At 31.9% G+C, this 14,496-nt stretch overlaps 1 protein-coding gene across 2 annotated transcripts in view; it reads right to left on the reverse strand.

The window, feature by feature from the left end:
• The window catches only part of LOC127738077 (uncharacterized), a 258,304-nt gene that overhangs the window by 201,702 nt on the left and 42,106 nt on the right, over positions 1-14,496 (reverse strand). Inside the window, exons 16-20 of one of the 2 annotated variants that reach the window (XM_052249165.1) lie at positions 13,319-13,638; positions 9,065-9,369; positions 6,498-6,700; positions 5,506-5,689; positions 1,471-1,830 (exon numbers count right to left, since the gene is read on the reverse strand). In XM_052249165.1, the coding sequence (XP_052105125.1) occupies positions 1,471-1,830; positions 5,506-5,689; positions 6,498-6,700; positions 9,065-9,369; positions 13,319-13,638 (1,372 nt within the window). The remainder of the gene's footprint in view (positions 1-1,470; positions 1,831-5,505; positions 5,690-6,497; positions 6,701-9,064; positions 9,370-13,318; positions 13,639-14,496) is intronic. The other variant, XM_052249164.1, reaches the window with a different exon arrangement.

Consider the following 14,496-nt stretch of genomic DNA (forward strand, 5'->3'; position numbering starts at 1 on the left):
TTCATACAAAATTTCCTTCACAAAGACGAAACGAAAAAACATCTTCCAAATTTTTAAAACTTCACTTTACGATTTCAAAAAAAAATTCTACGACAAACGTGATGATTTCAAATTTTGAATTGTCTACTTCCTATTTCTAAGCAGTTACCTGATTTGGTTGACCGTAATTGAAAATTTGTATCACAAATGACGACGAATTTGTTCCTATTGGCACAGCGTTTTCTTTTATTGGATCGTCACCACCGTATGAGACTTCACCCCTACTTTATACTTGCAATGAGCAACACGATGGTTGGAAAATGTGGAGCAGGATCTGCTAATGAAACCTTTGGGCAAGTTCTGTAACGGTCATCATGGAGTCTGGAGATGTGACGAATTTCGGAAATTATCCGCTCACAAGAAATGGGATACCGCAAAACAACTATCCTTCTGGAACACATAGTCTTTTTGTCGATTTTTGTTATTTTCCATGGTGCTTTTGGTTTCTCTTCGATTTAATAATTTCGATTGCCTTTTCATATTGTAACACCTTTTTCAACCAGACTCATGTTTTATCTAGAGGTAGTGAACAAAACAATTTAAAGAAGCAGTATCCGTTGCTTCATTATATGTTTAATGCCCAAAAATATAGTTGTTTAACTTTAGAATATATTTTTGTTTTTTTGGGGAGGTACTGGACTTACTGAAGATTGTTGATGGATCTTAACTTTAAAATGCGTAATAAACTGCAACTAGATTAAGTGTCTAATCTACCTTTATTGGGTGACCTGGTTGTAAATATCAAAAGGCTATTAACTATATCAACGCAACTGTGGCGTCTTGATTCAAAATTACATCGATTTCAACAAAGTACTTTGTAACTGCCGAAATAAGATGTTCCTATTCAAACGGAGAAGTATTGATAAACCACTGATTTACCATTGTATTCGAAAAACATTATGCATTATAAATCTATCAAATAGCATCCTTCAGATATTCACAAGACATTAGTCTGTTGAGTATCAGTATTTGCATTTTTCAATTTTGTCTTTCCTATTGGCTCTGGAACTTAAAACTTCATACGTTTAGCGCAAAACCGCAAAACTGCCAAAATAGCCTCAGTTTGAGTTCTTGTAATTATTTTTTAGATATAAGACATAGCAAGTAAATATACGTACATACGTAAATGTCGACATGTTTATGACGTTATAGGGACATTACAAGTGACTTTTCTTCACTTAAATATGCAGATTTTATTAGCCCGTTCATTTATGAATAAAAGGAATATAATTTTGAAAAGTTTACTAATTTGGCATTTCAGAGGCGACATAACGGTTCTTATCATACCTCCAAAAAAAAACATCATACAAAAACTTGTCAATTTCTTTTCTCTTTAAAAAGAAATCGCCTTCAATTCCTATATATATATACATTTTCAAAGTATTACAATCAACCACCTTTTTCAAATTGCAAACAGATATTTGTTCTTACCTTTTGATAAATATGTGACTTGAAATATCGCTTTTTTACAGTTTCCTCTGGTGAAAAACCTGTTTCCTTTCAGTTTTCCGACGACTCTACATTTGTTACGACGATTTTTTTTTCTTTTCTGCTTTAATCTTTTGTTTTCTCTTTTTCCTTTTTTCCCCTTTTTGTTGTTCTTTCCCTTTCGTTCCCTTCTTTTATTAGTTTGTTCGTTTCTATTTTTTAAAGGTGAAACTATTTCGACATTCATAATTTTATCAGCACTCCTTATTGTACATTTTACAACCTTTTTGTTTTTTCTATGACGTTTACAACGACCTGACTTAGCACTAACTCTCTCGTTTTTTACACAGCGTGCTGGAATTTCTACAAAAAGAGAAGAAGGCATTAATTAGGTTTAAACAATGTCAGAAAGTTAAACAATAATTTAGTACATAACCTATTTCACATTTCCGAAGTATATACTTCACTTTTCTTGTATCTCTGGTGCTTTCTACTGGAGAACCGTCGTACACAAGCATCGCAGAAGTTGGCACTCCGAGGCGGGTGGGGAGCAAGAAGGTGAACTGTGGTTTATTTTTATCAATAGTACCGCTTAAGTCGAAGCTAGGGGCCGTCTTGACCTTGTTGTAGGGTATGAATGATTCGTTCATTGTTGAAGACCCTACATCAACTGTCAAGATGAAGAACAGGAATAAAAGCCCTATTCATTGATAATTTTCTATGTTTTCAATGTATTGTGTGCGATTTTGTCCCATGTACATTTACTCCATATCCTTTCATTTTCTATTTAATCCAAAAAAAGTTCAAAAAACTATAAATCGAACTTTGAACTAAATAAATGCAACAGTAGTATACCGCTGTTCAATAGTCATCAGTTGATTAAGCGAAAACAAATCCGAGTCACAAACCAAAACCAAGGGAAACAAATCAACTATAAGAGGATTTATAACTGAACAACAGAAACACTGAACTGCTACAAAAGCAGATATGAGCCGATCCAAAAAAGACGAAACAGTAACTCAATAAAGTATATTCAATCTTAATTCCCTTTCACCACATGGTGTAACTAGAGAACACATTAGTCACTTTTCTTGTCCAGTATCTTTTCCGAATGTTGTGGATCTCCCATTCTTCAGAGTAAAATAATAAATATAGAATTAGGTAAGTTTATTTACTAGTGTATTCATAATAATAAATACCTGATGAGATTGATAAAAAAGATCATAAGGGATATCATACTTATAATTTGATTTCCCACACGGGCGTTTTATCCGCCGTAAGCTGGTCAAACAGTTGGAAGAAACATGTGATTCTGATAAAGATGCAAGTATTTAAATGAAATGTAATCATTTATAGATACTTTATTTGTTCATGCCCTGAAGAGACATTTTTTACAAATGTTTTTTTTTGTATAATTCCACTGACTATGACATTGAAATTTTCTTATTTACTTTATTGGTAAAGTTTTCATTATAGCCAATTGCTGGTTGGACTATTAAGTATTCTATTCGGGTGACTCGATATAATATCTGTCTATAAATTGCAAACAATTGAAACTTTTTGCACAAAATTAAACTTGAGTTTTGTTTTTCTTTAACCACATGATGACCATCTGTTTGTGTATATATATATAGTGTAAGATCTTATAGGACAAAACATACTAAACGTTTATTACTTGGCCTTTGGAGATGATTGAGAAGTCAGGAGATCTCAATGATTTTCAGGGCGTGTTTTCGTTCATTACTACTATCTGTTTTATTTGATATATTTCAAATATATTCATTTTAAACGTAAAGAGATGTTTTTAATATTACATTTATCGTTTATTATTAGTAAGGCTATAATCGTTCATTTCTTAAAATGAAAGACACTTTATGATTTTAAAGGTTGTGTTGATTAATTATATAATTTTGTGCAATGTTTTCTGTATTGCATGTTTTTTTCGATATCTTTTTTCCAGAGAAGTGTTGACTATTCTTTGCTCCAGTCTTATGTTTTCTTTGAAGTGTGAAGTAGAAAACAGTCTTTGTTATGTTTTTGTTTTTGTTTTTTTATGTATTTGTTTCGGAGTTAAGTGTGGCGTCCATTTCGCTGAACTATTATACATTATTGTTTGGGGGCCAGCTAAAGCCCGCCTCTGGGTGCGGGATTTTCTCGCTGCATTGACGATCAATTGATGGCCTTTGCCTGTTCTTTGCTCGAGTTGTTGTTGTCTTTGAAACATTTCCCGTTTCCAATCTCAATTCAATAATTTGGGTGTTCCTATTTAAAGACTACCTCGGGGAAAAGACTTTGGAAAATCAAAGCCAAAAAGATTTGATAATCATCCGAAATGTCAGATATAACTCTTAATCGATAAACAAGACAATATCTATGATATGTATCCTATCTTATATTATCAGGCCGTATAATTTGTTTTATGACATTTTGAGATCGATCGTCTTCTTTAAGCACTCAGTCTGGAAATTCGACTGTTTATTTCACTATTCGTAGATAAATTTTAAGACTATGACAGAATGACAACATATTAACTGAATTCCTCTAAATTTTGAATTGATATGGATAAAATATATTTAAAAGGCAATTGTGCAGAACTCTTCGGTTTATTGTCGAAATACGCATTCAGTGCATTAAAATTGGTACCGTTCATGGTAAGGTTAGTGAAAATAATATATAATGTAGTAATTAATTCATCGATAGATATGATGTCAGTTATTCCGGATTTTTTTTTCAACTACGCCAACCCTGTTACTGAGATGAACAAATTTCCCTTCTATTTTAAAGATCTGCAACAATAACACACAAAATGTGCTACATTTGTATGGTTCACATGAGGTATATATCTGTAGATAAGTACATGCTTGTCGATTGACTGAATTATAGACAAAAACTCTTGACATACTAGTGAAAACTCATGTTGCGAAGGATAAGTGTTTTATTGTTGTTTCTCATCACGACAATAAGAAGGCGATCAATAATGAACACAGAAGGGTCATAGGATAACCTGCACATTCATCTTGTTTAATCTTCTAGATATTATATAAGTTCATTCGACAACCTATCATGCTTATATTACCTAAAAAAGATGATCAAAGAACATTAAAACTTTTTGCTCAAAGAGTGGTTATTGTATTTGACAACTAAACAGGTAAGGGAAAAGAATAGTGTCTTGAAAATTTGGTAATGATGTTCACCTCCTTTACTTCTTTCTTTAGAAAAAACTAGCTGATTTTAAACATCAAGTTTCTAAACTAGTGCCACATAGGAATAAAATTGAGAATGGAAATGGGGAATGTGTCAAAGAGACAACAACCCGACCATAGAACAGACAACAGCAGAAGGTCACCAACAGGTCTTCAATGCAGCGAGAAATTCCCGCACCCGGAGGCGCCCTTCAGCTGGCCCCTAAACAAATATATATACTAGTTCAGTGATAATGAACGCCATACTAAACTCCAAATTGTACACAAGAAACTAAAATTAAAAATAATACAAGACTAACAAAGGCTAGAGGCTCCTGACTTGGGACAGGCGCAAAAATGCGGCGGGGTTAAACATGTTTATGAGATCTCAACCCTCCCCCTATACCTCTAGCCGATGTAGAAAAGTAAACGCATAACAATACGCACATTAAAATTCAGTTCAAGAGAAGTCCGAGTCTGATGTCAGAAGATGTAACCAAAGAAAATAAACAAAATGACAATAATACATAAATAACAACAGACTACTAGCAGTTAACTGACATGCCAGCTCCAGACTTCAATTAAACTGATTGAAAGATTATGTCTTCATCATATGAATATCAGGCACAATCCTTCCCGTTAGGGGTTTAGTATCATACCATCATAACATATATGAGAAGAACATAACCCGTGTCATGCCAACAACTGGTTTTTAAATAAATGTGTTTAGTGCCGAAGCAAAGACCCTATAAGTGAAGAATAGATATGTATGCTCTGACCATATTTGCTATTCTAAATGAATACAAAATAAGATATGCTAAACAGACATATAAGCATTATACTAAATTATCATTACCATCACACTTTTCACGTCCATCTCCACGATAATTAGATTTGCATTCACATTCATAATTGCCATTTTTCACAACACACCATCCATTTTGATGGCACCCATCATTTTTCCAAACTTCTACCATCTCACCACCAGGCACACACTTCTCTTCTAGTGTACAGTCGTTTTCACGTCTTATAGCATTAATCTATAGTAATATATTAACAAACATTAAAAAATAATAAATGAAAGGTCGTTTTAGAGTAGCATCAATTAACTTGCATTCAAAACAGTTGACTCGCCATTTAAAAAATAATCTCAGCTTTTTTTAATAGATGAACACATATAACACAAAATTAGCGAACAATTTGCGAGTGGAAAACTGTACCAAACCTTTATACAGAGTAATATTTTAAAATATTAATTTGGTAGATCTACTGTGCGCTTTTTTAAAATTATCTATATAAGAGGAAAGACATTGCAAATTCCGAACAGTGTAATATGATAATCCAAGATAAACACACCTGGTCAAATGTTATGATGAAGTTAATAAATAACAGAGCATTATTGAAAAATCCTATTTTGTATCTATAAGAAATATAATCATATTTGTAAAGCATAAAGATAATAAAGTTTTTGTATCATTATCAGTGAAATATTGTTTCCTGCAAAACAAAACAAAAATCAAAAACTGCTCACTATATATAAATGGATTCGATTTTCTATAATTGTATTTTGTTAATATTTTGACAAAAACAATTTCATACAAAAAAATCAGCTATGCTTGGCCTTGTAAATTTATATTATCTAAGGGAGTAAGGGAAAAAATAACAATAATTTCAAGGCCAGTTTTTATTTTAATTTCAAAAATTATTTTTCGTCATTTCATATTCCAATCTAAATCTGATTTCTAAAATTCTGCAAAAAATTAAGCAAATCAATCAATGCTTCATCTAATATTCCAAATAGAAACAGGAATATCCAGTTTATATTGTCAATGAATTAATCATAATTACCTTATAATACTCATTATCAGCAGCAATACATCCACATTTACTTTCCTCAACACATTCGTTGTCATCTAGATAAAAACCTTCGTCACACACACAGCCTTCCAGAGCTGGTAAATCACAATCTTCATCAGTAGGGTTTTTGTTATCACATGTTGCTGGACAAGATGAGCTGAACTTATAACGTGAGTTTTCTTTACATTTCAATTCTACAACATAAATGTTTGAATCAATCACTTATGTGAATGTGGCAAGTTAATGGATTGTAAAGTAATTTAAAATTATTTAGTTAAATGCAATAAGATTCTACTGACACGATATAGTTTTAATTACTAAAAAGTAAAATCATAAAAATACTGAACTCCGATGAAAATTCAAAAAGGAAAGTCCCTCATCAAATGGCAAAATCAAAATCTCAAACACATCAAACGAATGGATAACAACTGTCATATTCCTGACTTGGTACAGGCATTTTCTTATGTAGAAAATGGTGGATTGAACATGGTTTTATAGCTAACTAAACCTCTCACTTGTATGACAGTCGCATCAAATTCCATTATATTGACAACGATGTAATAGAGCTTTCTTACAATTATACGAAAGGAACGTACACTTGACGAATCATATGTAAGACCCGTTTGAGGGATTCTTTATTTTGAATTATTCCTAAAATTTTACATATTAATGTAATCTTCATCAAGGCTCTCATGGCACTTAGATGGAACGACATATGTCAAACTTGAAATTTCTTGACATACGATTTAAAAATATAAAGAAAACAAGGTAAAGGAGATAAATCAACAAAATTTTCTAAACGTAGACTGGTCAGAAGAAGAAAAATATCAATTAAAAACTTGTGCTCAACTACCCTTCCCATCCAAAAAAAGTAAAATAAATAAAAAAAAATACTTCTTTCCATTAACTAACCTAAGAAAATGCCAATGCAAATATATTGTCCACCCTACCAAACAAAAAATAAAAATAATAAATAATTCTTCCTTAAATGTTAATTTTAAAACCCCCAAAAATAGTAAAATTGAAAAAAAATTACACCCAAAATATATTACAGGGCTCGTTCAATCATCCATATGTTTAATCATGTATGCAAATGAACAAAACAAGGTCTATAATTATTTAATCTATATCTAGTCCAAAGAGCTCGAGGGCGAATTTAGTAGTGGGTTACGCCTGATCTGTCTAAGTTTCCTTTTTTTCCCAGTATTATTTGTTGCGTGTTTGTCTTTTTTTTTACCACTTATGTTTGTTATACAGTGTGGCTACTCATATTGAACTCTATTTGCATTGGGTTGATGATCATATATTTGTTGGTTGACTGTCATTTTTTTGAATATTTATCAAATTTTAAATCAAAGCTGTCTGTAAAGGGTGTTTGTGTGTGGAATTATTACCCTTGAACTGACATGGGATTTCACATGTTCGTTCGTGTTAACATCTTCTGTAAATGATAGATGCACTACTGATTGGTCCACAAGTAATAAATAATTTCAAACTCAATACTGACTTTAAAGAGAATGAGAAGGGATAAGTCGTGCATCTAGCATTAACTTAAGATATTTCTAGTTGAAAACAGACTAAATGTATTTGTGGAATAAAAAGGCAACTACCATTTAATATCAAGAAAGGGGAGTAAAGTTTTTATTCTGTTTCACATTTGCTTCATATAATTGCATGTGTCGTAATATTTTCTTTTTAACATTTGACCTTTAAATGATTGGTAAAAAAATCTTCACAAAATCTTTTTCCTTCGTGGTTTTTTAATACATTTTTCCATGCATTGTAGTTTCTTTGTCTGGCAAATCTTGATGATACCCGTTGACAATTTGTTAATGACATACTCATTAAAGAATAAAAAATGATTATGAATTTTGTCGTTAAATCTAGAATATCATACTGCAAGAATTTCATTAAAATGTCATGGTTTAAAAAAGAAAAAAGTATTATAAGTCTCTGTTTTAACATTTAAAAAACATGCTTGAACAAATCCCGCGCAAATGTGTTTAATCGTGGTTAACATAAGCATCGTATCGAACATATGTGTATTTTAAACTATTTTTCTTTATTTTAAAACAATAAATGCGTGTTTTATTTGCGATATGCTTAAATTTTAAAAGATATTTTTGATTCAGAATAGAAAATTATTGGATAGACTTTAAGTGTTATCGTTAGATTTTAATACATGCTCCCTTTACGTTCGTTTGTTTCTTTGTCAAAATACAAAAAAGCTCTATTATGACAAAACATAAAATAATCATAGCATTTTACAAGTTTGACTAGTTGTACCTACGACAAAACAAAGACGGTAAATCAGCAAAGGAAAATTACAAAGCTGTTTTCGTCCAAATTCGTTAGCTTCAAGACGTAGTTACATTTCGTTTATAAACTGATAAATTGATGGTGAGTATGAAAAGTGCAAATATTAACCTATATATACATTCCATGATTTAACAGCAATACTAAATAGACATATTCATCTATAAACAGTACACTCACGAAAAAACTAACATGCCTGCCTTTATTACCGTTATACATAATAGTAGTAAAATCATACTTACCGCAAGAGCTTATTTGTCTCCACTCTTTATAATCATAGTTATTCTTCCTACAATTCTGTGCCATTGCATCTAAGGCAAGACATAATGCTTCCTTTTTATACGGAACATTTAGGAACATACAAACATCTATTACACATGCTTCATACAGTTCATTTGCCATTTTCACATCCTTTCTAATACAATCAGCAAATGGTGACTCTCCTCCAGCAGTTCTTTTTGGATTCAACATTCCACAATATTCATCTTTTTCTAACAATGCCTTCTGTTCTGCAGTACATTCTGGTATTGGTGCAGACGCAGGGCACCTATCAAAATATTTTTTTTTTTATCATATAGCTAGAAGGAACTACTTTGAAGTACAATTAAAGATGTTGGAGTGTAAGACAGACTTGATTTTAGCCAAGGTTTCAAATCATTGAGGCAAGTAAACTGTAAATAAATGTTGGCTTTATTTTCATTTTTTTTTAGTTTAAACGGTGTTTAACAATGTGTAATTTTGATTTTCCGAACTTTTGATCTCAAGTGTATCTGATGGACTCTTTCAAGAAACACTTGTCGAGTTAACGGAAAACGTCGGTTTATGATTATATTTATGACTGACGCATATTTCAAATACTGTTATGTTAATACTAAAATTTTGCCTCTACTTGTGAATGAATGATATTGTGAAATTAACTTATGGATTGTTTATATAGATAATTATATAGACTAGAGGCTCCAAGATGAATGAATTTCTGAATATTACAAAGAAGAAGATTTACTTTATAGTACCTAGTGAACATATCGGTCACGGTTGATGTAGTATAAAAACAAGAATTAGCGGCCATAGACCACCATGACCTCTCTCACATTATCTTTTTTCAATGTTCAGTGGACCGTGATATCTTCTTCAAAACCCTAAATTAGCATATATATGAAACATTCTACTTCCATCCTTAATTCTACTTCCTAATGAAACATATGAACAAAGTTTTAAATTGATGTCACCTCAAACTATCCTAAAACCAAACGTTTACCTATACCTTTAAAGACCTACAAATAAAAAAAATGCAGAAATGAAGGAACCCTTCTCACCTTAAAAGAGAAAAAGTTTAGGATCCCAGGCTATCACTTTAAGGAATTGTGGTTAATACCACTCCCGGTTATTAATGCCTCTGTCAATACTCAAAAAAAGGTCAATACTGGTCTATATAACACATTGTAAATAGAGGAAACTGTGCAAGGTTCTTTACTTTTGGATGACTCAGTTTATATTAGTGTTATTGGTATGTTTTATTAAAATTTAAGATTGATTATAACTTTATAAGTCTGTCGAGGATATGATATCACATATATATATATCCGCGAAAATTATAATGAAATCAAAAAAAATCCTAAACTATCCAAGATCTTTCCCGAGCCACCTGTACTGGCTTTCTGTAGGCCCAAAAGCCTTAAAGACTTGCTGGGGAGAGCTGATTTATCCTCTAAAGCAGGTTCTTCGTGTGTGGGCTCTTGCAAGGGTTGTGGAAACAAACGATGTCTGACTTGCAAACAAATACTGAATATCCAGACTTTTAACAGTCACTCCACTGGTACAGAATACACCATATTGTGCAATGTTAATTGCAAGACTACAAATGCTGTGTATCTTCTACAGTGTAAATGTGGTACACAGTATGTTGGCGAGTCAGAACAGCCATTTCACAAACGAATGAACGGCCATCGTAGCGACTATGAATGCAAGCCAGACCTCCCTGCCAGTCGACATTTGAGATCCCCTGGACACACTAAGGCAGATCTCAATCGACTGATCATTACAATCATAGACCACAACACTGCTTGGTCTAGGGAGGATAGACTCACTCGGGAAAGATTTTGGATAAGAAAATTAAAAATTTTGACACCAAATGGGATAAATGAAAAGATGTAGTTCGAATTCGCGCAGTGCTTTACATTTAGGTTATATTACTTATTACTACACAGTCTCTATTTCTATTTCTTTACCTTTGTCAACTCCTAAATGTTTTGTAATTATACCAGTTTAAATTTGCTTGATTCTATTCATTATAGAGGGATGAACAAGAACGCAGTCACGTTCAATTATTTAACCTTTGCTAAAATTTATTATTATTGTTTTAATCATTATCAAACTGTTATTTATTTTGGATATTTAAATACGCAGCCTCTGTTGTAACTACTCTACTGTTGTCAAATTTGAAGTATTATACCAGCGTAGATCAGTCAGTGCTGTTTATTGGAAATGTATTTCCACGCTATCGTTGTTGTAACATCTTAACTGTCGTCATCTGTGAAATTTTAGAAATGTACCAATTCATATCACACATTACTATTTTTATTTGAAGCATATCTTTGCAGTCTCTGTTGTAAATAGCTATATAACTTAAGTCATTATTTGAAATTTAAGAATTGTACAAGCGTCTCTTTGATGTTTGGTTTTAACTGTTTTATTGTATACATTTCAAGATTGTTATAGTTTAATCAGAATAGATGGATATGATTCATTTTACATCATAATCATACTGATGAAGGATATCTGTTATCCGAAATATTTATAGATAATTACATTAATTTTAAAGTTTCCTTTTTTATGTTATTGGTGTTGTTTTGTACACTTTTTAGGCGTTTATATATATATATATATATATATATATATATATATATATATATATATATATATGAAATGACCAAAGTAATTATTTCAACATAAGATGTTTTTCTTGAAAATATATGATTTCACAGGTACTTTATTACCTTTCACCTGGCCAAGTATGCTAGTGGTGAAAAAATAGACCCAATAAATACATGTTATCATGACAAGGGGAGTAATACAAGTGATATTTGAAGACTCCTCTCTATTATCGATTTGACAAAAACATTACTCAGATAGCATTTTTGTACAATGCATTTAGCAGACGAACTAATCTGCGTTTATAAGCCGATAGTCGATTTCGGAATTAATTTCTTTTTTATGGTTCTTTTCCAAACTCAATGGCTAAAAATGGATTATTTCAAATGTCTCAAGTTTGGGTGTTATCGTGAAAACAGATTACAGTCGATCGTGTAATGAGGCAGAAAAGTTATCGATATCATCCAGATTGAAACATTTTCTCGGCTTGGACTCTTTTACTTTATTTGGTCTTTTTAACATTTTTGATTCAAGCTTCATTAATGAGTCTTTTGTAGACAAAACGCGCATCTGGTGTACAAAATAGTTATCCTGATATCGATGATGGGTTTGTTCATTAACGTCACGTGATCGTTATTAATAAGAAAAACAATCATTTATTATGACCGCCAAAATAACACGAACCATGTTTTAGACTAATATTTATTGATTTATTTTTAAAAGAAAAATCGTATCACGTCTCTTTTAAGACTAGAAAAATGACATGTCATGATCACATAGGGCTCCGTCAATCTGACTAAAAACAAACCTTCGACTTTGCTCCGATAGTGTTGTTGGTCGGTGGTAAAAGATCGGGAAATAGCTCACAAAGTCTCATGTTAAGTAAGTTTTTTGGTCCAATCAAATATTTACTAAGCAAAGCTTAAACTTTTTCTATTGACTATCAAAAAAGTCTTCAGACAAACTGCGAAACATTTCCGAAACTTGTCAGGAAAATCGTAAATCTATCTATATAACTTCTCGATTTGGTTTCGATTTTATGCACCCTCCTGATGGTTAAATTTTCATTTACTTAGCAAGACAGTAATATTTCATTGCTTTGTTCATTTTCAATATCATAACTCGTTATAGTTGCGTATATCTATACCATTTGATCTCTCTCTTTCGGATAGTAGTCTCATTGACAATCATATCACATCTACTTATTTTGATATCGAACGTTGTACTTTCTGACTATACACGAGCGACATACACATTTTGCATAGCTAAGTGAAATTTCTGGGTTTTTTTTTCAGTTAGGAGTAACGTTTCATATATTTGTGTGAAGTATAGATGAAATAATTAATACCGATTCAAACAAAGTATTGCATGTTCTTCTAGTCAGTGAGCATACATTACTGTTGCCTAGTGTGTTCCAAAACGCCAACTTATTTTAAGAGGAATTATATTAAGAAGAGCTGAACTTCGATAAAGAGAAATAATTATGTATCTATTGACAAAAGAATGCTTAAAATAAATTGTCAGATGTTATTATCTAAAAACCACTGTTATGGTAACTTGTCATTATATAAATCAATTTGAAAAATCTGCTAAAATGACTTGATAGTTAATAAAGATATGCCTACCCTGTAAGTTCTTCTTCGGTATCATCAATCACTTCCCATTCCTTCCCCCAACGTGCATCTCTCTCTCTTTTTGGTAAATTAGAGATATCAGTTTCGTCACTGAGAATAAATTGATTTCTGTCAGTACAATCACCACATATGCCCTCTCCGTATTGTGAATAGTTCTTAGGAATATCGACTACCAATTTTGACCTTCCATCCCATAAAACAGTTATGTCACATTCACTTGAGTATACCTCTAGCTCACCAGTTTCCTTTCGAATGGTTATTCCACAATTTTCGACGTCATGTGATAAAGTTGATACTTCGAAGTCATCAACCTTTAATAATAATAAATTTAAATGATCAAATTACAACAAAACAAAATATTCTGGAGAAGAAAGATCGACTTCACCATCTCATTAAATAGAGCTTTTTCCATAAAAATTGGAATCGTAGATATAAATTTCTTGTTTTGGGTTATAATAATTTTTATTTTGTGAAGAACACTCTGATTCTATCAGAAAATACAGTGAAGATGATATTATCAAAATGTTGGACTTTTAATCGACAATATATTTGTTCAGTTTGGAGGATTAATATTTCAACAGACAGTCGGTATTCCAATGGGTACTAATTGTGCACCCCTTCTGGCCGACTTGTTTTTGTACTCGTATGAAGCAGTATTCATTCAGAATCTTCTAAAAGACAAAAAGAAAAAGCACTTTGCAAAATTCTTTAATTTTACTTTAAGATATATTGATGATGTTATATCATTGAATAACCAATATTTCAGTCAGTACTTGCATCTCATATATCCCAGTAAACTTGAAATTAAGGATACTACTGATACAGAAGGACTGCTTCATACCTTGATCTTTTCCTCAATATTGACACAGATAGCCGACTTCACACTAAAATCTATGACAAACGATATGATTTCAACTTCCCAGTTATCAATTTCCCATTTCTCAGCAGTATCATACCCTCTGCTCCGTCGTATGGTGTTTACAATTGATACGTTATGCTCATGCATGTTCACACTATACTGAATTCATATAAGGAGTATGCTCCTTACGCAGAAACTGCTCCAACAGAGTTATGAGGAGGAAAGATTAAAAATGAACACCATCACGAATTGGTTGATCTATACGATGTGTCTGTGTCTAAACTAATTAATGACATTTTTACTATGTCTT

The sequence above is a fragment of the Mytilus californianus genome, unplaced genomic scaffold (assembly GCF_021869535.1).
Source record: "Mytilus californianus isolate M0D057914Y unplaced genomic scaffold, xbMytCali1.0.p SCAF_4, whole genome shotgun sequence".
Taxonomy (NCBI): domain Eukaryota; kingdom Metazoa; phylum Mollusca; class Bivalvia; order Mytilida; family Mytilidae; genus Mytilus; species Mytilus californianus.